Source organism: Heterodontus francisci, chromosome 1 (genome assembly GCF_036365525.1).
Source record: "Heterodontus francisci isolate sHetFra1 chromosome 1, sHetFra1.hap1, whole genome shotgun sequence".
NCBI lineage: Eukaryota > Metazoa > Chordata > Chondrichthyes > Heterodontiformes > Heterodontidae > Heterodontus > Heterodontus francisci.
Genome location: NC_090371.1, coordinates 74,580,014 through 74,604,605, shown reverse-complemented (window position 1 = coordinate 74,604,605; position 24,592 = coordinate 74,580,014). Strand labels below are relative to the sequence as shown.

Here is a 24,592-nt window from a genome sequence, read left to right as displayed (position 1 = left end):
ATTAAGAGATAATCCTAGTTAGTTTTTTTTGAATACCTATCATTTTTAAATCAGTTAAAATTAGATACGATGGCAAATATTAGACTTTAAAGGATGGCAGGTAGCCAAAGTTAGATACTATGGTTCATTAGTGGATTGCTACATTCAGGAGAAGAGAACAGGATTCTTTGCTTAAGCAAATATGTGCCTAAGTCACTCCAGAACAACTGAATGAACTGACTATCACCAGGGAGTAGTAAATACTGACAAGTATTGAAAAGGAACATGGATTAAATTCTTGACCCAAAGAGCACAGGAACAGGAGCTTGGTACAGAAAATAGTAAGCCCATTTCCTTAAATACTACAGCAAGCTCAGTGGCCTTCACACTTTTTTCACTTCACCTCACTTGTAGGCACCAATTCATATTGGTCAGATCTCCAACCATTTTTCATGCCTGGTTCTCCAGACTGTTCAACTGGGGTATGCATCACAGCCCTATCCAGTCAGTCAGATTATGAAGTCCATTTTCCAATAGGGATCACTTGATATGATCAAGAGTGGAAAATCTGGCTGACTTTCTCTTCAAGACTTAAAAGAAAAAAAAATTCATTTACTGCACAAATCTTTTAGAAGATTTTTTTTTTACCCGGTAATAAGTGCGGCTTCAGCTCATCGTTAATGTTTTCTTTTCTTTTAATTTCCTGGAATAAAAGAAAAGACTTTCAATGATAGATTAAGAAAGCATGCCTTAAGGAACATCATATTGAACTGGACTTGAAGAAAAAGATCTGGATTTAGCCTGGAACATAATCTCAACTCAGATTACATATGGAGTTAAAGTGGCACAATTGTTCTGGTGTATGTGCTCCACAAACTTAACACATTGCTCCAACGAGAACAGCATGATGACTGTTACAAAAGGTTATTGACAAATTAACAGAATATTTTCAACAGGATCATGCTCTTCCTAATGTCAGCATCAACTATTAATTCTTAGGCAACCAATTTAGGAAGTAGAATGGACATTTTTCAGATTTATGGAAGGCGATGTGGGGGGGGGGGGTGGAGAGGAGGGAGATGGGGAAAAAAAAAAAAAAAAAAAAACTTAAGCACTTTTGCTCTGCCAAATTTTCCCATCCTTGAAGATATTATTGAATCTTTCTGAAGTGTCGACTTTTATTGGTCCTAAGTGCCCTTTAGTATCATGAAGTGGTCATTCATAATAGGTTAGCCTATTTGATTTCCAGGAACACACACCCAATCCCATTCTTCAAACATTCCACATATTCAGTTATTACCAGAAGTATGAATTCTTCATATTTTTTCCGATCCAAGCCTTGGGATTTTTGAGACCAATTCTTCCTTGTAAAGGCAGGAACAATTCCACACTGGAGTGAAAAATCAGACTGGAGACTGAATGATATATTGTTCTTTGAGAGACACTGGCTCTCATCTATCTAATGGAGTGATTAACCTCTCTGCTGTTAAGGTACAATTTAGAATGAATTCGGGTACAGCTCTACTCAATTTCTTGTGGGTCCATGGTTCCAGCACAAAACTGACTTAATTCACTGCTAAAATTGGTCTCTTAAAAAAGGAGGCTTTATGAAGCCACAAGTGTGAGAAATGAAAATATCAGGGGGTAGATGTTGGATGCTTGGAATGAGAAAGTGTTCCATTGCCCACCACTGTCATTCATCTTGTTGGGCACATAAGTTTACCAAAAATATTTGAAGAAATTGAGTGCCCTTAGCAGGGTCATGTAAATCCAACATACAACTTGAAGATTTTAATTCCTTATGGGTTACGTTTTATTGAAAGTGAACATTAGATAATAGCAAGGACTGGAATTGTAGGTCATTTTACTGTACTTTGTGCAGAACGAAAAGCTCTGAAGCTTGATGAGAACATGCGTTTTAGAAACTAATATCCAGCCAATTATATTTTTAAAATCCAATAAGTCCACTCGCTACATCAAACACAAGTCAGCATTTCTTTAAAAATAAAAACACCTCCGGCACCAAAAGCTGAACGTGAAAATTGCCAGACTGTTACAAAACCTCACTGGTTCAGTAATGTCCTTCAGGGAATACCTGCCACTCCCCAACCTATCTGGCTTACACATCCTTTTCTACCCTCCCTCAGTCATTGTTGAGTTATGGAACAGCATTTAGCAGGCAACTTCTAGTATCTTGCCAAAGTGGTTATTATTGATGTACAACTCTTCACAGCAAATACTAGCATGCTATTCAACAGAAGGAATATCACAGCCAAGTCCAATCCTGTCTTTTTCCAACATCCTCACATTACATCCTCACACATGCACTCTCAGCAGAAGCAAGAATCCTGCAGGACTTTTTTCCCCTTCTTACCCTAGGCTAATTGTGACATGGCTACTGCCATCCTTAGTTTAGTTTAGAGATACAGCACTGAAACAGGCCCTTCAGCCCACCGAGTCTATGCCGACCATCAACCACCCAGTTATACTAATCCTACACTAATTCCATATTCCTACCACATCCCCACCTGTCCTGATATTTCCCTACCACCTACCTATACTAGGGGCAATTGCTAATGGCCAATTTACCTATCAACCGGCAAGTCTTTGGTATGTGGGAGGAAACCGGAGCACCCAGAGGAAACCCACACAGACACAGGGAGAACTTGCAAACTCCACACAGGCAGTACCCAGAATTGAACCCGGGTCGCTGGAGCTGTGAGGCTACGGTGCTAACCACTGCGCCGCCCTTGCTGAGTTCTGCCCATGCATGGGGCCGCCTTGGTCTGTCTAGTTCAACTACTCGCTGCATCAGATCACTGACCTCTCAGAGGATCACAGAGATTCTGAATTTGTTTATAAGTTCCTGGTTATTCTCCAAATGTACATCCCTGCACGATTTCTTCACACCTTAACTTGTACGTATAAATTTAGAGATTTTGTGAAATTGCAGACACTCTATGCAGGGAGAGATATGCACAATGAGTTATAAAAACAAGAAATGCTGGAACCACTCAGCAGGTCTAGCAGCATCTGTGGAAAGAGAAGCAGCGTTAACGTTTCGGGTCAGTGACCCTTCATTGGAACAGCATTGGAAGGGTCACTGACCCGAAACATTAACTCTGCTTCCCTTTCCACAGATGCTGCCAGACCTGCTGAGTGGTTCCAGCATTTCTTGTTTTTATTTCAGATTTCCAGCATCCGCAGTATTTTGCTTTTATTTATGCACAATGAGTTCTGTGGCCAACTCCCTTTCTCCCAAGAGGAAGTTGAACATTTCTGGTGAAGAATGCTTTGGGTGGGCAACATACAGCAGGAAGGTTAGATTAATGTTTACACATCATTCATAAAACCAATCATGGTTGCCTCTGCTTAAATGCTAGATTTACTACTTTCTTGCCATGTAAATACCTTGGGGTAGAGTTTCCACTTGGTTGAGCTTGTGTTTTTAAGTGCAACTGGGCAAAGAGTAAAAAAAAAGTGTAACATACACAAAAGATCATGGAATTTAAGCACAAATTCCATTCAACACAATTTGATTTTCTGCAATCTTCCATACTAGTTTTAAAAAACCCATTGTTAGAATCTAGTCCCACCCACAAAACAAACCATGCCAAGTTGAATCAACCATTGGGAGTTTCTGTCAATGGCGTTCGTGATTAGCAACGCATTTTTTTTTTAAACGAAAAAACTCATTTTCAACTATATTAATCAAACTGCACCAAGTCCCCGTATTTAAATATACCAAGGAACAATTTTTAAAGCAAACTTTGTATTTTAAATCTCATTGTAGTGGTTGCGCTGGATCGTGACAGATTTGGCAGTGCCATGAGCAGAAACTCAAGAGTGAAAAAAAACTTCTCAAAACCGGCACAATTTTGTCAGCAATTTTTACCCAGATCATCAATTGGACCCAAAGCAGAAACTAATCCATTGTATGAAAAGGCCCAAGAGGTTGAAACTAACTTTCATAGCAAATCTAACAAGCCAATCCACAAATCTGCAAGATTGCACTTTAAAAAAAAAAAAGTTTTGGTTAAAAATTCCCTTCCAACTTATTTTTCCTCCCATCTCCCTTCAATGCACCATCTCCAGCAAAGGAAAGAAGCTATAGTCCTGGTTCCAGGCCTCTGTCACTATAGTCAGCCATGACTAAAACGCATGGAAGCTGCTTACAATTACTGGTCCTTCTTAAGAAAAGAACATAGCTTCTGCTCACATTTTCTCCACAGCATCAGGTTGAGGGAAATTTACAATGGAGCCATGAAACCAGAACCTTCCTGGTACACTCAGCTCCAATATCAATGACACTAATATTTATATTGCTAAAAATCGTGTGGATGTCACTTCATAATTATGTTTGTATGTCAACATTTAACATTCAAACTGTGCATGTCAATATTTACAATGAAAAGTGGCATGTAAACATCCCTATATAAATTGTTGCTGCACATGTAATTGCACACCGCGTCCATTATATGGCAGTGATAAGAATCTCAGTTTTTACAACTATGCCTCCACACGCTGACTTTTAGGTGATTAAACCTCAACAGTTTGAAAGCCTCCAACAATTTTGGAAAACCAGTTTCAGGCAGAGGCTTAAGACAGAGACAGAACTGTAGGTGTACTTACACCAAAGGACTGCAGCGGTTCAAGAAGGCAGCTCACCACCTTCTCAAGGGCAATAAATGCTGGCCTACCAGCAATGTCCAAAATCCAAATGAACGAAAAAAAAAGTTATGCTAATGGATAAGGATTCTAGAGATCATGAGTTCAAATCCCACCATAGTAGGTTGTGAAATTGAATTTCAATAAATCAGGCACCAAAGGCTGAACATGAAAATTGCCAGACTGTTACAAAACCTCAACTGGTTCATTAGTGTCCTTTGTGGGGGGGAGGGGGGGGGGGGTGGAAAAGAATGAAGTCTCATGGCATCAGGTCAAACATGGGCAAGGTAACATCCTAATGATTACCACCTACCGCCCTCCCTCAGCCGATGACTCAGTACTCCTCCATGTTGAACACCACTTGGATGAAGCACTGAGGGTGGCAAGGGCACAAAATGTACTCTGGGTGGGGGACTTCAATGTCCATCACCAAGAGTGGCTCGGTAGCACCACTACTGACCGAGCTCTAAAGGACATAGCTGCTAGACTGGGTGTGCAGCAGGTGGTGGGGGAACCAACACGAGGGAAAAACATACTTGACCTCGTCCTCACCAATCTGCCTGCTGCAGTTGCTTCTGTCCATGACTGTATTGGTAGGAGTGACCAACGCACAGTCCTTGCGGAGACGAAGTCCCGCCTTCACATTGAGGATACCGTCCGTCGTGTTGTGTGGTACTATCACCGTGCTAAATGGGATAGATTTCGAACAGATCTAGCAATGCAAAACTGGGCACCCATGAGGCGCTGTGGGCCATCAGCAGCAGCAGAACTGTACTCAACCACAATCTGTAACCTCATGGCCCGGCATATCCCCCACTCTACCATTACCATCAAGCCAGGAGACCAACCCTGGTTCAATGAAGAGTGCAGGAAGGCATACCAGGCATTCCTCAAAATGAGGTGTCAACCTGGTGAAGCTATAACACAGGACAATCTGCGTGCCAAACTGCGTAAGCAGCATGCGATAGACAGAGCTAAGCGATCCCATAACCAACAGATCAGATCTAAACTCTGCAGTCCTGCCACATCCAGCCGTGAATGGTGGTGGACAATTAAACAACTAACTGGAGGAGGTGGCTCCACAAATATCCCCATCCTCAATGATGGGGGAACCCAGCACATCAGTGCGAAAGATAAGGCTGAAACATTTGCAACAATCTTCAGCCAGAAGTACCGAGTTGATGATTCTTCTCGGCCTCCTCCTGAAGTCCCCAGCATCACAGATGCCAGACTTCAGCCAATTCGATTCATTCCACGTGATATCAAGAAACGACTGAAGGCACTGTATACTGCAAAAGCTATGGGCCCTGACAATATTCCGGCAATAGTACTGAAGACCTGTGCTCCAGAACCTGCGGTGCCCCTAGCCAAGCTGTTCCAGTACAGCTACAACACTGGCATCTACCCTGCAATGTGGAAAATTGCCCAGGTATGTCCTGTACACAAAAAGCAAGACAAGTCCAACCCAGCCAATTACTGCCCCATCAGTCTACTCTCAATCATCAGTAAAGTGATGGAAGGTGTCATCAACAGTGCCATCAAGTGGCACTTGCTTAGCAATAACCTGCTCAGTGACGCTCAGTTTGGGTTCCGCCAGGGCCACTCAGCTCCTGACCTCTCATTACAGCCTTGGTTCAAACATGGACAAAAGAGCTGAACTCAAGAGGTGAGGGGAGAGCGACTGCCCTTGACATCAAGGCAGCATTTGACAGAGTATGGCATCAAGGAGCTCCAGCAAAACTGAGGTCAATGGGAAACAGGGGGAAAACCCTCCGCTGGTTGGAGTCATACCTAGCACAAAGAAAGATGGTTGTGGTTGTTGGAGGCCAATCATCTGAGCTCCAGGACATCACTGCAGAGGTTCGTCAGGGTAGTGTCTAAAGCCCAATCATCTTCAGCTGCTTCATCAATGACGTTCCTTCAGTCAAAGTCAGAAGCGGGGATGTTCGCTGATGATTGCACAATGTTCAGCTCCATTTGCAACTCCTCACATACTCCTCAAGCAGTCCATGTAAAAATGCAGCAAGACCTGGACAATATCCAGCTTGGGCTGATAAGTGACAAGTAACATTCGCACCACACAAGTGCCAGGCAATGACCATCTCCAATATGAGAGAATCTAACCATCTCCTTGGCATTCAATGGCATTACCACTGAATCCCCCACTATCAATAGCCTAGGGGCTACTATTGACCAGAAACTGAACTGGAGTAGCCATACAAATATCGCAGCTACAACAGCAGGTCAGAGGCTCGGAATCCTGTGGCAAGCAACTCATCTCCTGACTCCCCAAAGCCTGTCCATCATCTACAAGGCACAAGTCAGGAATGTGATGGAATACTCTCCACTGGCCTGGATGGGTGCAGCTCCAACAACACTCCAGAAACTCAATACCATCCAGGACAAAGCAGCCCGCTTGACTGACACCCCATCCACAACCATTTACTCCCTCCACCACCGATGCAGTGGCAGCAGTGAGTACCATCTACAAGATGCACTGCAGCAACACACCAAGGCTCCTTAGACAGCACCTTCCAAACCCACAACCCCTACCAACTAGAAGGACAAGGGCAGCAAATACATGGGAACACCACCACCTGCAAGTTCCCCTCCAAGTCACACACTATCCTGATTTGGAACTATATCACCATTCCTTCACTGTCGCTGGGTCAAAATCCTGGAACTCCCTTCCTAACAGCACTGTGGGTGTACCTACCCCACATGGACTGCAGCGGTTCAAGAAGGCAGCTCACCACCACCTTCTCAAGGACAATTAGCAATGGGACATAAATGGTGGCTTAGACAGCGACGCACACATCCCACGAATGAATTTTAAAAACCTCCACATCATATTCAGTCCATTTTTTCCAGCACTTCCCTCAGTCTATACAGCTCCAGAGAAACTCCAACTCATCTAGAATTTTACTGTCCACTTCCAATTTTTTAAGTTCCTGTCACCCTGTACATGCCAACTTCCCTGGCAACATGTCCTACTGTATATCAATTTAAAAATATAATTGCATAGTTAACATTTCAGGTCAGTGACCATTCAACAGAACTGGTGAAGCTCTCAAGAAAGATCAGTAGCCTGAAACGTTAACTGTTGCTCTCTCCACAGATGATGCCAGAACTGTTGAGTATTTCCATAATTTCTTGTTTTTATTTCAGATTTCCAGCATCTGCAGTATTTTATTTTATAAAAATATAATTGTCTTGGTAGCCTAGCAGTTATGGTTTCGGACTAACAACCTGGAGATCATCCGGCAATCCTCCTCAAAGCCTGTAGTTGAACCAGACCTTTGACCACCTCCCCCAACACTTTCCGACCCCACTCACCCCCACAGCGCTCATGTTCAGTGTCTCACCCTACTCCTTTGGGATACTTTGCTACATTAAAGAGTTACTGTGGAAGTGCATGTTGCTATAAAGATCAGATTTCTGTAGTTAACAGATGCAAGCATTATAATTTTGATATTAACCATATTTCAGGGTAATTAAGGTATTGCTACACGTGGTGTTGGTGGTGGCGGTGGAGGAGGAGGAGGAGGGCAGTAATTATAATAATTTCATCTAACATTTAAATTGAAAATCAACAAGGAAAACACACCCAAGCTCCTCCATCCTATTCAAAACTCCCCTTAAAACCCAAATTTTGGGTCTCCCTTCTTAATGCCTTATTTGGATCAGCATCCACTTTTATTTGTGAATATACACAGCTAAAGTGCCTTCGGACAGTTTTCTTTATTAAAACAAGTGTACATAAATGCAAATTATTGTTTTTCCTCCAATTCCGTACTGAGTTTTCAAAAAAGGAAAGCATTTTGCCTTAAAGTAATGGTATATTAATAGATTGGATCACAGTGGCGCAGTGGTTAGCACCGCAGCCTCACAGCTTCAGCGACCCAAGTTCAATTCTGGTACTGCCTGTATGGAGTTTGCAAGTTCTCTGACGTGTGGGTTTTCGCCAGGTGCTCCAGTTTCCTCCCACAGCCAAAGACTTGCAGGTTGATAGGTAAATTGGCCATTATAAATTGCCCCTAGTATAGGTCGGTGGTAAGGGAAGGTGGGGATATGGGATTAGTATAAATGGGTGGTTGATGGTCGGCACAGACTTGGTGGGCTGAAGGGCCTGTTTCAGTGTTGTATCTAAATAAAATTTTTTAATGGTTTTCTAATGCAAATTAGAAAATTATACAAATTTGCTAACTATCATTTTTTATGTACTGTTCAAGACATTCTCTAACCGATTCTGTTAGCCAGTAGAGCACTTTGGTAAGAAATCTAATGAAGTTATTTAATTTCTGATATAACATATACAGACAAAAATATTGAAAGTCATCTTATCATTAGGGTCAATCTATGTGCACACTCATATGTAGCTCCAAAGGAGTACCAAAGCTATACAACAGCAAGTAGGAGTGCCAAATTCTTAGAGCTTGGTCAAACTAAATTATCGTTGCTGTAATCATTTTAGGGGTGTGGGAGAAATTTTACTTTTCTTGGGACCGTTGCCAGTTATTCACTTCTCTTTTCAGAAGAACAAAAACTGGAAATGTTGACAGTGTAAAGTGGGCAAGGAAGGAAGTGAAAAACAACTTAGACAGCCAAAGTTTTAAAAACTTATGTAAGGAAATGTGACAATCATTGTACACTATAAGATTAAACTGAGGGAAGAACTATGGTCAGATCATAAAGGCTGCATGCTCCTCCTCAAAAGTGTCAAGGGATCTTTAAAATTGGGTAGAGAACCAGAGAACACCGATTTAAGGTGAATGGCAAAAGAACCAAAGGCGACATGAGGAAAAACCTTTTTTCTTTTACACAGTGAGTGGTTAGAATCTAGAAATGCACTATCCGAGTGCATTGAGGAGGCAGATTCAATCATGGCTTTCAAAAGGGAACTGGATAATTATCTAAATCATGAGAGGTATAGACAGGGTGGATAGCAAGAAGCTTTTTCCCCCCCCCAGAGTGGGGGATTCAATTACAAGGGGACACGAGTTCAAAGTGAAAAGGGGAAAAGTTTAGGGGGGGGATATGCGTGGAAAGTTCTTTACGCAGAGGGTGGTGGGTACATGGAACGCATTACCAGCGGAGGTGGTAGACGCGGGCACGATAGAGTCTTTTAAGATGTATCTAAACAGATACATGAATGGGCAGGAAGTAAAGAGATACAGACCCTTAGAAAATAGGCGACAGGTTTAGATAGAGGATTTGGATCGGCGTAGGCTTGGAGGGCCAAAGGGCCTGTTCCTGTGCTGTAATTTTCTTTGTTCTTTGTTCTAAAGAGAAAAGATTTTCAGGGCTATGGTGAAAAGGTAGGGGAGTGGGACTAACTGTGTTGCTCTTAGAGAGCTGGCATGGACACAACCACAATGGGCCAAATGGCCACCTTCTGTGCTGTAATCGTTATATGATTTGTGATCTACCTAATTAGATATGGCACTTCCATAAATACAACATCTCCTCAGTGCTGCACAAGAGTGTCAGCTTAGTTTCAGGTGGTCAAGCTCTGAAATAGGACGTCAATGACAACTTTCCAACTCAAAAGGCAAGGGTACTACCAACTGAGTCAAGTTGAATTACCTTTTCCCATTACTTCATTCTTTGTGGTTTCTTTTAGTAGTGTCATCAATATTTTAGCAATACCAAGAAACCATTTCCAAGCTAGTCACTAATTAAAATGAAACGAAGCAATTTAGAAAAGCGAATAGAAACCTAGGATATACAAAAAAAAGACGACTAGCCAAAACAGTAGAGCAGAAATCTACAGAAGTTATGCTAAGGCTTTACAACAGTCATATAGCAATATACGTTTGCATCCTTCCAATAGAAAGAGCTAGACTGAGCGTGAAGTAGATGGACTGTGCAGAAAGATTACAGAAGATTAAGCTTTAGTTCACAAAACAGTGCTCACCTGAAGTGCACAAAAAAATTGAAGAATACAGGTATAGACCAAAGTTGGAAATCTTATTAGACTTAACGCTCAACTAGTCCAAACAATGCAGAACAAACCAATGCCAAGAGAATGTTAGACTTTTGTTTCTGTTGGAAAATCTAAAGTTATGTGTAAATATTAGATAAACTTGAGTTTGTCAATTTGGATAGAGATGTGCAAGATGGTCATACGTACAGAAAGAAAATCTATAAAATCATTGTAAATAATTTACTTGAGCAGGGCAAAGAATTACAGGTTCAAAAAAAATTAGTAAAATGCAAACTAATGATGGATATTAGGAGGTTTTTCTTCAGAGAGAGAGATCTGTAGAGGGAATAGGCTATTTAAAATAGCAGAGTCAAAAATATTGGGATTATTTACAAAATATTTACATGCACTTGCCTTCAAGACTGAATGGCCTTTTTGCATCCTAGTCTTATACTCTAATGAAACTAACAAAATAAATCTTTTTTAAAAAAAAACCAGGTCAGATGAAAAATAGTAAACTATTGCTAATTTATTGCTCATCCCAAGAGTTGCATTACTCCATCACAATTCAGCAAAGCAGGAAGGAAATGTTAAATGTAGCCGTTTATGACTGCAAACACACAACCTTCTACCCAGCAGGCCAGAAAGTCTATTTTTCCCTGTAACTCAAATCATCAACTGAGATACATTTAGATGCTTATAAAAAATGTGTGTTGCGTTAGCTGTTTCTATGAAAGAAATTTTACAAGGTTGCTGCATTCTTTTGGTGTTGGACAAAACCTATTTCGTCAAAACGCTTCCTGTGCTCATCATTACCACTGAAAAGTTCAGCAACATTTGGAAATATGCAATATAAACTGTGATGTAGCAATGCAATTTGTATCAATGATCTCATCTAAGATTGGAGTTTAATATACTCAACACAGCAACACAAAATGTTAAAGATCAGTAATTTGACATTCTCAGTGTGGAGCATGATGTTTCAGCATGAAAACTATCAATATGATGATACCTGGGGAGAGCAGGAAAGAAAAGAATTATGCACAATTTGTTTTAAATTAATGTTTTCAAATAAAGAAAAACATACATGTGCAATCTTCCAGAATAAAATTCTGAAAACAGCTCAGAATGACGTTTGAAAGAGAGCTGAAAGGGTCACACCTAAAGTGCTGGCAAAGTTAAAACACTTCAGAAAAAGGAAAGCTTTCCAAAAAGTGAAGCACTTTTTTTTTTATAAAAGTGACAAACTGCTGAAATGCTTACCCATCACTTTCCAGCAACATTTATTAAAGCAATTTAAAGAATTTTTCTAAAGATAAGTAACTGAGGCAAGTATAGCAAATGCATCTTGAGACAGTTGATATGTTCCTACCGACCATTCCAAAAGAATGGCCCTGGCACAATTAGAGACAGAACAGTTTAATATACTTAAAATTGAAGTTAAAAATTAAAGCAATGACTGCATAGGCTGATTTTTTTTTTCCAGGCAATCTCTTAAAAAAATTCCCTTTGTTCAGATCCTTCAGCTGTCCTTCATTTTGCAAAAATTCTTCCCTAAGCCACCCACCTCTAAAGAGCTCTCCAAATTCATCTCATCAAATCAAGATTTTGCTCACCTCTTCGACCATTTGTTGCTTTACCCCTTTTATTCATCTATGTTTCCCTCCTTTCTTCCACCCATGCCACCCACCCCAACCAAAAAATTGCTTCTGGCCATTTTCATGGAGGAATTTCTTTACTCAGAGGGTGGTGAATCTGTGGAATTCTCTACCCCAGAGGGCCGTGGAAGCTCAATCATTGAGCATGTTCAAGACAGAAATCAATAGATTTCTGGATACTAATGACATCAAGGGATATGGGGATAGTGGGGGAAAATGGCATAGAGGCCATGATTTGTTTGAATGGCAAGCAGGCTCGATGGGCTGAATGGCCTACTCCAATTTCCTATGATCCTATAATTTGCAGCAAAGTCATCAATAAACCCAGTAATTTTTGAATTTGGTATCACAAAAGATTTGAAATTACTTTAAAATCCCATGTTTTAACATTAACGTGATCACAAGGTTTTTTTTAAAAAAATGCTGAGATGATGGGTACTTAATATTCTTACCTTACGTAGAAAACAAATAAACACTTGTTAACCTGCCTCATCAATAGTGTTAAAAAACAAATTCCATTGCTGTGGAAAGATGTTAATCTTTTTTGGCTGCAAAGCAAGGGACATAAAATAGGATCGAACTCGAAACTAGCAGAAAGACTTTTTGAAACAGAATGCTGCTTAAGCACAAAGGTCTTCGAAACACAAAGCTAACGCCTATTAAAAGGTTGCATGGAAGTCAGAAATCTAGCAAGATATCTTGTTTAGGTGAAGCAAGACAGCCTACCAACATTGGGGGGGGGGGGGGGGGAAAAAAGAGAAGAGAGGGAGGGATGCACGCAGGGGAAGTGTGGCATGTTCATTTGGTATTGTTACAATAAGATTAAGTGATTCTGATCATAACTGCTGCTTTGGGGAGTCTCCAAAGGATCGTTGTTTGGCCCCTTCTTCATCTAAGCACTGTTCCCAGGCAACATTATCCAAAGACACAGGGTCATGGGTATCGACAACACCCAGCTCTACCTCTTTACTGACTTTGTGTCGTCAGACTGCTTGTCCAACACCTAGTCCTGGATGAGCTGCAATTGCCTCCAGTTAAATGCTGGAACGACCAAAGCCATCAGCTTTGGCCCAAGCCTCAAATTCCATACCCTTCACCACCAATTCCATCCCCCATCTCAGTGTCCCTCAGAATCTGGCCTCATGCTTCACCCTATTGGCAGTTGTGCCTTCATCCATTTAAGCCCTCAAATTCCCTCCTTTTAAAGAAAGCCTTTTTTGACCAAGCTTTTAATCACACCTCATTTAACTCGGCACTAGCACTACATTAAAACTGCTATACAAATGCAAGTTGATGCTGTTGACTTATTGTTATATCCCTGGATTATGTTACTGTACAAGTAGGCATAGCACAGGGCGAGTCAACTCCCACAAAAGAAAGACACTTAGACTACAGAGAGGTCAATGGCTTCAGTACTCTAAAAAGGTAACAGCAGATCCAAATTTGTAAAATACTCCTAAAAGTGCACACAAATCAACTAATTACTTGCGCAAGGAACAGCCTGAACCATCTCCATCCAAATAAAATAGAAAACAATTCTACACTAATGCTGTTCTGTAACCTGTAAATGTATCCTGATAGGAGATTCAAGGCTGAGCATCCTCCTGTGCAAAGATATCAAAAGAAAGAGATTGCAAATTACTGTTGAATTTAAACACCTGCATTGTGTAATGTATTATACCTTTGTATAATAGTACATTATACAAAAGAAACTAAATATCTACAGAATCCCTAAAAATGCATTCTACAGTTATGACATACATCTTCAAACATCTTTCAAGGCTAATTTTTATTTTAAATTATACTAGGTATTATACTCATGAATTATCACTTTTCTTTTAAGAAAGACAAATGTTTAACTCTGGTTTCAAAAATTGAATCATAGGACCCTAGAAACCAAAAGGGTTCTATGTAGTCTGCAAGGTCAAAAAAGATTTATATTTATTTTGTATTTATGGAACATATTTAAGAAAACTACAATAATAGCACTATTTTATACTGGATAGCTAATGATCCTTTGGAATATATGAACAAGAGTAAACCATTCAGCCTGTTGAGCTTGTTCCACCATTCATTCATTTAGTTCATGCCGGATCTTCATTTACCCACCTTTATTCCATACTCCTGGATACCCTTAGCTAGAAAAAAAAAATCTAGCTACCTCAGTCTTGAAAATTTCAATTGGCCCATCGTCCATGGTCTTTTTTTTGTAGGGGATGGGGAGGTTGGTGGGAAAAAGTTCCAGATTACCACTATGCTGTTTAAAAAAAAGTCCTTCCTGATTTCATTCCTAAAATGGCATAGTTCTAATTTTAAGATTGTGCCCCCTTTTTCTGGATTCCCCAACCAAGGAAATAGTTTCTCTACAACTGCACTATTGACTCCCTGTATCATGTTAAACACCTCAAATTAGATTATCCCACAACCAGCTCCCTAGAGTGTGCCAACATTTCAAGGTATTATAGAAAAAAGTTTGAAAACCTCTACTTTTTTTTTTCCTTGCTGTAGAAGCTTGAACATAAAGCAGTGAGTAGAAGTATTCTTTCAATTACCACCCCATCAATCTACTCTAAAAAAAATCAGCAAAGTGATGGAAGATGTCATCAACAGTGCCATCAAACAGCATATTCGCTGATGATTGCACAATGTTCAGCACCATTCGCGACTCCTCAAATACTGAAGCAGTCCATGTAGAAATGCAGCAAGACCTGCACAATATCCAGGCTTGGGCTGATTAGTGGCAAGTAACATTTGCACCACACAAGTGCCAGGCAATGACCATTTCCAACAAGAGAGGAACCATCACCCTTGACATTTAATGGCAGTATCATTGCTGAATCCCCCACTATTAACATCCTAGGGGCTACCATCGACCAGAAACTGAACTGGAGTAGTCATATAAATACTGTGGCTACAAGAGCAGGTCAGAGGCTAGGAGCCCTGTGGCGAGTAACTCACCTCCTGACTCCCCAAAGCCTGTCCACCATCTACAAGGCACAAGTCAGGAGTGTGATGGAATACTCTCCACTTGCCTGGATGGGTGCAGCTCCAACACTCAAGAAGCTTGACACCATCCAGGACAAAGCAGCCCACTTGAATGTTTGTGGATGGTGTGTCATTCACAGTGGCAGCAGTGTGTACCATCTACAAGATGCATTGCAGCAACGCACCAAGGCTCCTTAGACAGCACCTTCCAAACTTGCAACCTCTACCATCTCGAAGGACAAGAGCAGCAAATGCTCCTAACTTGGAACTATATCACCGCTCCTTCACTGTCGCTGGGTCAAAATCCTAGAACTCCCTTCCTAACAGCACTGTGGGTGTATCTACCTCATATGGATTGCAGCGGTTTAAGGATGAAGCTCACCACCACCTTCTCAAGGGCAATTAGGGGTGGGCAATAAACGTGGGCATAGCCAGCGATGCCCACATCCCATGAATGAATAAAAAAAAAAGTAATGGAACGCTGCTGGTGCCTGATTCAATTGTTCCAGTCATTCCTTCTGTAAAACTGATAAAGAAAAATTATACATCGCAGACAAAAAAAAAAGACAAGGTTTACTTATAGATCCCACCCACACCCACTGAGCAAGTCAGAGTAGCACAGGGTAGGGCTAAAAGCACAATCCTGATAACCAATAAAATCACAAATGGTCATCCAAGTCCCTAAAATAATGATCAGGATATTTTGCCTTATAAATATGCAGTAGCCAACGATCAACATTTTTCCACAAAGTAATTCGTAACTGATAACATGATCAAGAGAACGCATGCAAGTACGGTACCAAGGTCTGACAGATGATATCAAGAGAAGTAAGCAGGCTACGCAAACTTTATGGGTAGAATTAAGAAATACATGAAGTGGCAGAATGTATTAATGCAGAGATTAGGCAAGCATGTAGTAAAGGCAGCATGATTTTAATAGGGGATTTTAAATTCCCATGTACATTGGAATAAGCAGACAAGCTAATGTCAAAAAGGTACCAAATTTTTGTGTGTTCAGGATGCCTAGAAACAAGGAGGCAGGCTATATTAGATTTAGTAATGAGCCAGATTTAGCCAACAGCCTGAGTGGCGCTTGAGCATTTATTGAGTAACGATAATACGATTGAGTTCAATGTTGTGTTTAAAAGGGAGAAACACAAAAGAGCGATCAAGATTTTCCCAAGGCCGACTTCAATAGGATGAAATATAAACTATCCACATCTGCTAAAGGGTAGCAGTTTATATCCCTAAGGTGCAAGAGCCATGGGCAACTAAAGAGACAATATAAAACTAAAAATAAATGTAAAAACTAGCACAGATCTTGGCGAATGATAGAGGTAAAAAAAGAGCAAATGGTGACAAAACAGATAGCAAGAACTAGAAAAAGGACTGTATGAAAAGAAACTTGCAGATATATCAAAAATAGAAAATATTTTCAGTTATATTTGGAAAAAGAGGGTGGTTAAGATCACCACGGGCTCCTTAAAAACTGACACTGGTAATAAATATTGTCAATGAAAATAAGGAAGTGGCAAAGGTTAAATAGTTACTTTACATCAGTATTTACAAAAGATGATATCATGCTAGATGGCTCAAGGAAACGAATATTGAATCAGAGATGGGAATGCACCAAAATTAATGTAAACCATTAACAGTAAACGAATAAGACACTAAGACACTAAAAGAGTAACAAATCACCAGGACCAGATGGTTTTTAAAATAAAAAAATGTGGGGAGAACATTTCAGACGCCCCAAGCATGATCCTCCAAAGTTCTCTGGATTCAGGAGCTGTTCCTTCAGATGGGAAAATTACACATGTCATCTGCCATTTAAGAAAAGAGAGAGACGGTAACCAGGGAATTATAGTCAGATTAATCTATTGTCGGGAAATTACTAGGATCTATAATAAAGCTCAAGTGTGACTGAACACACAAATTTTCAGCTGATCAGAGACAGCCAACATGGATTTGTAAAGGATAGGTCAAGCCTGGCAAACCTGATTAGTTGCCTCTTCAAAAAATTCAAAGTAGTGGACAGGGAACTGTCAATGGATGTTATTTAATGGACTTCCAGAAGGAATCTGATAAAGTCCATAGTAGCTAAAGCTGAAATTCATTGAATTGAAGGCAAATTATTGACCTAGTTATTAAACTGGCTGAGAGGCAAGAGACAGGAAGTATGAAAAATGGGCAGGTACTCTAATTGGTACATGTGACTAGTGGTGTCCCACTTTCACTAGTTCAGGAATCCAAGATTAAAGGGGACATCACCTAAAATATAGAGCTAGGCTGTCATAGGTCAGGAAACATTCTATATGCAAAGGGCAGTAGAAGTCTGAAAACACTTCCACAAATGGCAGTTGATGCTGAGTCAATTAATCTCGGATTTAAAATTGAGACTTTTGTTAACCAAAAAGGTATAAGATATGGGGCAAAGGCAGGACATGAAGTTAGGTCACAGATCAGTCATGATCCCATTAAATAGCAGAACAGGCTTGAGGGGCGAAAAGGCCTAGTTTGTTCCTGTGTTGCTACAGTTCATCGCTACAATGGCATATTCACAACCCACAAAATTAGCATTGTTGCAGTCAGAGCAGCTCCACAAAAACATAAAAATTGATGTAAAGTTGAGCACCAAGGTCCAAACTTGGCAAACTGAAAAGGTCTGCACTACAGAGTTTGATTCCAATTCATCAGGTGCCAGGTCAAACTAGACACCAGATTCAAGCTGTATTTATGTTATAACTGTAGTGTCTGTGCAAATACACCTTTTTTTAAAAAAATTCATTGGATGTGGGCATGCCAGCATTTATTGCCCATCCCCAGCTGCCTTCGAGAAGATGGTAGTGAGCTGCCTTCATGAACCACTGCAGTCCATGTAATGCAAGTACACCCACAGTGCTGTTAGAAAGGGAGTTCCAGGATTTTGACCCAGCGACAGTGAAGGAATGGCAATATAGTTCCAAGTCAGGATGGTGTGTGACTTGGAGGGGAACTTGCAGGTGGTGGTGTTCCCATGCATTTGCTGCCCGCGTCCTTCTAGTTGGTAGAGGTCACAGGTTTGGAAGGTGCTGTCTAAGGAGCCTTGGTGCATTGCATCTTGTAGATGGGACACACTGCTGCCACTGTGCGTCGGTGGAAGGAGTGAATGTTTGTGGATGGGCTTCCAATCAAGTGGGCTGCTTGCCCTGGATGGTGTCGAGCTTCCTGAGTGTTGTTGGAGCTGCACCCATCCAGGCAAGTGGAGAGTATTCCATCACACTCCTGATGTATGCCTTGTAAATGGTGGACAGGCTTTGGGGAGTCAGGAGATGAGTTACTCGCCGCAGGATTCCTAGCTTCTGACCTGCTCTTGCAGCCACAGTATTTATATGGCTACTCCAGTTCAGTTTCTGGTCAATGGTAACCCACAGGATGTTGACAGTGCAGGATTCAGCGATGGTAATACCACTGAATGTCATGGGGAGATGGTTAGATTCTCTTGTGTTGGAAATGGTTATTGCATGGCACTTCTGTGGCATGAATGTTACTTGTCACTTATCAGCCCAAGCTGGATATTGTCCAGGCCTTGCTGCATCTCTACACAGACTGCTTCAGTATCTGAGGAGTCATGAATGGTGCTGAACATTGCGCAATCATCAGCGAACATCCCCACTTCTGACCTTATGATTGAAGGAAGGTCATTGATGAAGCAGCTGAAGATGGTTGGGCCTAGGACACTACCCCGAAGAACTACTGCAGTGATGTCCTGGGACTGAGATGATTGCCCTCCAACAGCCACAACCATCTTCCTTTGTGCTAGGTATGACCCTAACCAGTGGAGAGTTTTCCCCGATTCCCATTGGCGCCAGTTTTGCTAGGGCTCCTTGATGCCACATTCGGTCAAATGCTGCCTTGATGTCAAGGGCAGTCACTACCCCCTCACCTCTGGAGTTCAGCTCTTCTGTCCATGTTTGAACCAAGGCCGTAATGAGGTCAGGTGCTGAATGGCCATTGCAGAACACAAACTGAGCATCAGGTGAGCAGGTTATTGCTGAAAAAGTGCCACTTGCTGATGATCGGGAGTAGACCGATGGGCGTTAATTGGCCAGATTGGATTTGTCATGCTTTTTATGGACAGGACATACCTGGGCAATTTTCCACATTGTTGGGTAGATGCCAGTGTTGTAGCTGTACGGGAACTCTCTTCCCTGGAGAGGGGCTGAGGCAGGGTTATTGAATGTTTTTAAGGCAGACGTAGACAGATTCTTGACAAACAATGGAGTCAAAGAGTATCGGAAAAGGCAGGAAAGTGTAGTTGAGTGCACAAACAGAAAAGCCATGATCTTATAGAATGGCAGAACAGTCTCGATGGGCCAAATGGTCTATTCCTACTCCTAGTTCGTATGTTTCTATGTAACAGCTTGGCCAATTCTGGAGCACAAGTCCTCAGTACTATTGCTGGAGTGTTGTCAGGGCCCATAGCCTTTGCAGTACCAGCACCTTCAGCCATTTCTTGATATCACATGGAGTGAATCAAATTGGCTGAAGACTGACATCTGTAATGCTGGAGAGCTCAGGAGGAGGCCATCACCACCAATTTATTCAAAAGAAACTGCACTGATAACTAATATCAAATAACTTCTGCAATTCATAAGCAATTAATTAAATCAAGGGGTTTGTTTCACATTGTAACTGAGTGAGGTAAGTGGCTTACATTTGTTAGGCCACCTATCCAGTGTATTCCACATAAGTTCTTTTTCATGATAATTTATTCTATAAGAAGGAGACATCTTCCTATATCCCCATTACTCAAAAACTGCCCAAATGATAAACTAAATCAGAAGATCCTAAACACCACTGTTTAAAAATGGACTGTAAAAAAAAAAAACTTTAAACAGACCAAAATACAACCTATTTTCAAATAAACGCAATCATATTATAAACTTTGGGAAAAAATTGTACTCTACTAGGAAACAGGCGGATTTTTTAAAAAATTAGATATAGGGTACAATATTATTGTATGCTTAACAGCTGTTGACCTCACTAAAATTTAACTGTAAACCCTATTCACTTTAACGCAATTTTTATTTTATGCTGCACGTCCTACACATGAAAGAGGTTGACCCACTGAAAACCCCCTTGAGACTCCACCACGGTGCTTTCCGGTGCTGTCAAGGAGTCTCCAACTTCCCTGCAGTATAACAACCTTGATCAGAGATAATATTAAAAGCCTGATTATTGGCGGGGTCGGGATAGCTCGGTCCCACACTCCATGCCTGGATATTGGCTGCACTCTTACTGATTTTCTTGACCTAAATTCACAGACAGGAGTGCGGGACACTGAAATCACAAAGACAGTACTGCAAAGCTGAAAGCTTCTCATGCCAGGCCTTCAGGCATAGTTTGAACTGTTACTACAGAAATAAACAACCACCGCGCCCAATCGGCAGGTTCTCTAAGCAACAGCATGAGATTCAGCCGCAGTATTCTCCTCCTGGCTTTTAATTAATTAAAAGGAAGATGAAGACCCACCTCTGGTGAAACGTAAGACACGAAAGATGGTTTCGCCATTTTTCCGCCTCCCGATCCTAAACTCAGCATTTTGTGTGGTATTTTTCCGGGGATACTTTGTTGCTGTTTGCCCAGGTGTTGTTACCACTGATAAAACTTGTATCCGTCTCAGGCCCGCCTCCTGCTCGGCTCTGATTGGCTCTGAGCTGTCCAGAAAGTTTCCGATTTCGGAACGTCGCTCAGGCTCCGCGGTAGTTGATTGGGTCATTGTTGTGTCAATCATTGTGAGCCCTCCCGACTCCACTGCGTTGCCATTCGCCCCCATGCGCTCTGTGCTCTCCATTTAAGGGCTTATAAATCAGCGGCCCCTCTATTTATTGGCTGGTTGAAATGCCAATCGCTGCTGCCTGTGTACACTGCTTTTTTGTTCTGTAAAAATATTGAAAGCGGCTTGTAAACTTTTACCTCTCTGTTGTATTAACACTGCAACTTAGGGCGATGGCAGAACGTTTAAGCTTCGCACCAATTCCAGTCTTGCAATGAGCCGGGACAAATTGGTAACCGCGCTGTAAATGTATCCAGAGGCACCAATGAAGAAGCTCAGTCTGTAGTGTATCTGAAATCGTATTTCATGATGAATGAAAGAAAGAGCTCTTTTCACGACCTGGTGTAGTGCAGGGACAGATTACACATGTAGGGAGGGGTGAATCCAGGAAGGGATTTAAAAACCAGCAGGACAGTTTTACATTGAGTTTGGGGTCAACGAGTACAGGAGTGATATGGGAAAGAAGGATTTGCATTTTATATCGTTCCATTTATGCTTTCCAACCAATTTTCAAGTGTCGTCACTGTTGTAATGTAGGAAACGCGGCAGCAAAAATTGCACACAGCAAGCTCCCACAAACAGCAATGTGATCATGCCTAATAATAGGTTTTGAACTATTTTAATGATGTTTAAGAGATAAATATTGGCCAGAGGTTTGTGTATATGAATGTAGCTGTATTAAATTATCTTGAATCCTGAAGTGCATTCGAGTTCTTTATTGTTTGGCTATAATTTCTGTAGACACTCTGCTGATGATGCTGCATTAACATCCCACACAGAAAAGAGGAGTTCCCTGATGAGGACTTTCTGTACTTTGGTCTTCGCTCTAAGACAGGCAAGGGTGAAAAACCTGTCATCTGATCTTGTGTGGAGGAAAATTCCTTCTTCTGAAGATTTGAACGCATGTGAGAGCAGCAGTGAGAAGAAGATCCCAAATAGTGTAGGTGCGAGAACACAGCCCTGTTTCATGCCACTCAGGATAGGAAAGGAGTCTGATGAGGCACCGCTATGCTGAATTGTACCTTTCATATTGTCATGTGGCTTTGGTGGACATCCGATCTTTGCTAGTAGTCTGAAGAGACCACGTCTGCTGACGAGGTCAAAGGCTTTGGTGAGATCTATGAAAGCAACGTAGAGGGGCATCTGTTGTTTGCGGCATTTCTCCTGTAGCTGAAGGGAGAACAGCATGTCAATGGTGGATCTCTGTGCTCGAAAGCCACACTGTGCCTCAGGGTAGACACACTCAGCCAGTTTCTGGAGTCTGTTTAAAATGACTCGAGTGAAGACTTCCCCCACTATGCTGAGCAGGGAGATTCCACAGTACTTGTTGCAGTCATCGCGATCACCCTTGTTCTTATAGAGACTCATCGACAGGATTGCGACTGCCTGCAATGGATTTGGCCTAACCATCAGCCTCACGAAAATGAACATCATGGGACAGGGCATCAGAAATGCTCCAACCATCAATATCAGCAACCACGCTCTAGAAGTGGTTCAAGAGTTCACCTACCTAGGCTCAACTATTACCAGTAACCTGTCTCTCGATGCAGAAATCAACAAGCGCATGGGAAAGGCGTCTGCTGCTATGTCCAAACTGGCCAAGAGGGTGTGGGAAAATGGCACACTGACATGGAACACAAAAGTCCGAGTGTATCAAGCCTGTGTCCTCAGTACCTTGCTCTACGGCAGCAAGGCCTGGACAACGTATGTCAGCCAAGAGTGACGTCTCAATTCATTCCATCTTTGCTGCCTCTGGAGAATCCTTGGCATCAGGTGGCAGGACCGTATCTCCAATGCAGAAGTTCTCGAGGCGGCCAACACCCCCAGCATATACACCCTACTGAGTCAGCGGCACTTGAGATGGCTTGGCCACGTGAGCCGCATCGAAGATGGCAGGATCCCCAAGGACGCATTGTACAGCGAACTCGTCACTGGTATCAGACCCACTGGCCGTCCATGTGTCCGCTTTAAAGACATCTGTAAACGCGACATGAAGTCCTGTGACATTGACCACAAGTTGTGGGAGTCAGTTGCCAGCGATCGCCAGAGCTGGCGGGCAGCCATAAAGGCGGGGCTAAAGAGTGGCGAGTCGAAGAAACTTAGCAGTTGGCAGGAAAAAAGACAGAAGTGCAAGGAGAGAGCCAACTGTGCAACAGCCCCGACAACCAATTTTATCTGCAGCATCTGTGGAAGAGTCTGTCACTCTAGAATTGGCTTTTATAGCCACTCCAGGCACTGCTTCACAAACAACAGACCACCTCTAGGTGCTTACCCATTGTCTCTCGAGACAAGGAGGCCAAAGAAAGAAAGGTTATAATTTCATTTTTAATTACTCATTTTAAATATGTCTGTCAGTTTGACCAGTGCACACTCTTCCCCATATGACCTCAATGAATGACCATTCTTTGCTTCTGAGCCTGAGGCATGGAACTTGAACAGAAAGGAAGATTCAGCATAGGTTGTTTTCAAAGGTCTAGGGAAGGACATAAACATGCTGGAAGTTGGTCTGTCTTGAATAGACTGCTAAAACCTTGATTCAGATGTACTACCGTAATCCCATCACTTCACTTCAAAAGAATGCCTGGAATTTGCATTAATATTAACAGTAAAACAGTCATTATTACCATAACAGAAACTTCTGGCGGGGACACATGCTTAGATAATCATAGAAATATAGAATTTGCTATCATAGACTGATAGATGGAGCACAGAAGGAGGCCATTCGGCCAGTCATGTCCGTGCCGGCTCTCTGCAAGAGCAACTTAGCTAGTCCCACTCCCCTGCCTTTTCCCCATGGCCTTGCAAATTTTTTCTCTTCAGATAATTATCCAATTTCCTTTTGAAAGTCATGATTGAATCTGCCTCCATCACACTCAGGCAGTGCATTCCAAATCCCAACCACTCGCTGCATAAAAAAGTTTTTCCTCATGTCACTGTTGCTTCTTTTGCCAATCACCTTAAATCGGTGTCCTTTGGTTCTGGATCCTTCAGCTGGTGAGAACAGTTTCTCACTATATACTTTGACCAGACTCCTCATTATTTTGAACACCTATATCAAATCTCCTCTCAAACTTCTCCGAGGAGAACAGCCTCAGCTTCTTCAATCTATCCACATAACAAGTTTCTCATCCCTGGAACAATTCTCCTGAATCTATTCTGCATCTGTACTGCCTTCACAACCTTCCTAAAGTGTGGTGCTCAGAATCATAGAACGTTTAAGGCACAGAAAGAGGCCATTTGTCCCATCTTGTCTGTGCCAGCCGAAAAACTATCCACCTATTCCAATCCCAGCTTCCAGCATTTGGTCCGTAGCCCTGCAGATTATGGCACTTGAGGTGCATATCCAGACTTCTTTTGAATGAGTTGAGAGTTTCTGCTTCAACTATCCTTTCAGACTGTGAGTTCCAGACCATCTCTGGGTGAAAATGTTTTTCCTTGTTTCCCCTCTAATTTTTCTACCAATCACTTTAAATCTATGCCCCCTCATCACTGACCTCTCTGCTAAGGTAAATAGGCCCTTCACCTCCACTCTATCCAGGCCCCTTAAAATTTTGTACC

General features: G+C 41.8%; 1 protein-coding gene across 3 annotated transcripts in view; it reads right to left on the bottom strand.

The window, feature by feature from the left end:
• The window catches only part of mtmr12 (myotubularin related protein 12), a 112,711-nt gene extending 91,826 nt beyond the window's left edge, over nt 1-20,885 (bottom strand). For all 3 annotated transcript variants that reach the window (XM_068031960.1, XM_068031970.1, XM_068031980.1), the window contains exons 1-2: nt 20,731-20,885; nt 628-682 (exon numbers count right to left, since the gene is read on the bottom strand). In XM_068031960.1, the coding sequence (XP_067888061.1) occupies nt 628-682; nt 20,731-20,799 (124 nt within the window). In that variant the 5' untranslated portion in view covers nt 20,800-20,885. The remainder of the gene's footprint in view (nt 1-627; nt 683-20,730) is intronic.
• Between the last annotated feature and the right edge of the window lie 3,707 nt (nt 20,886-24,592).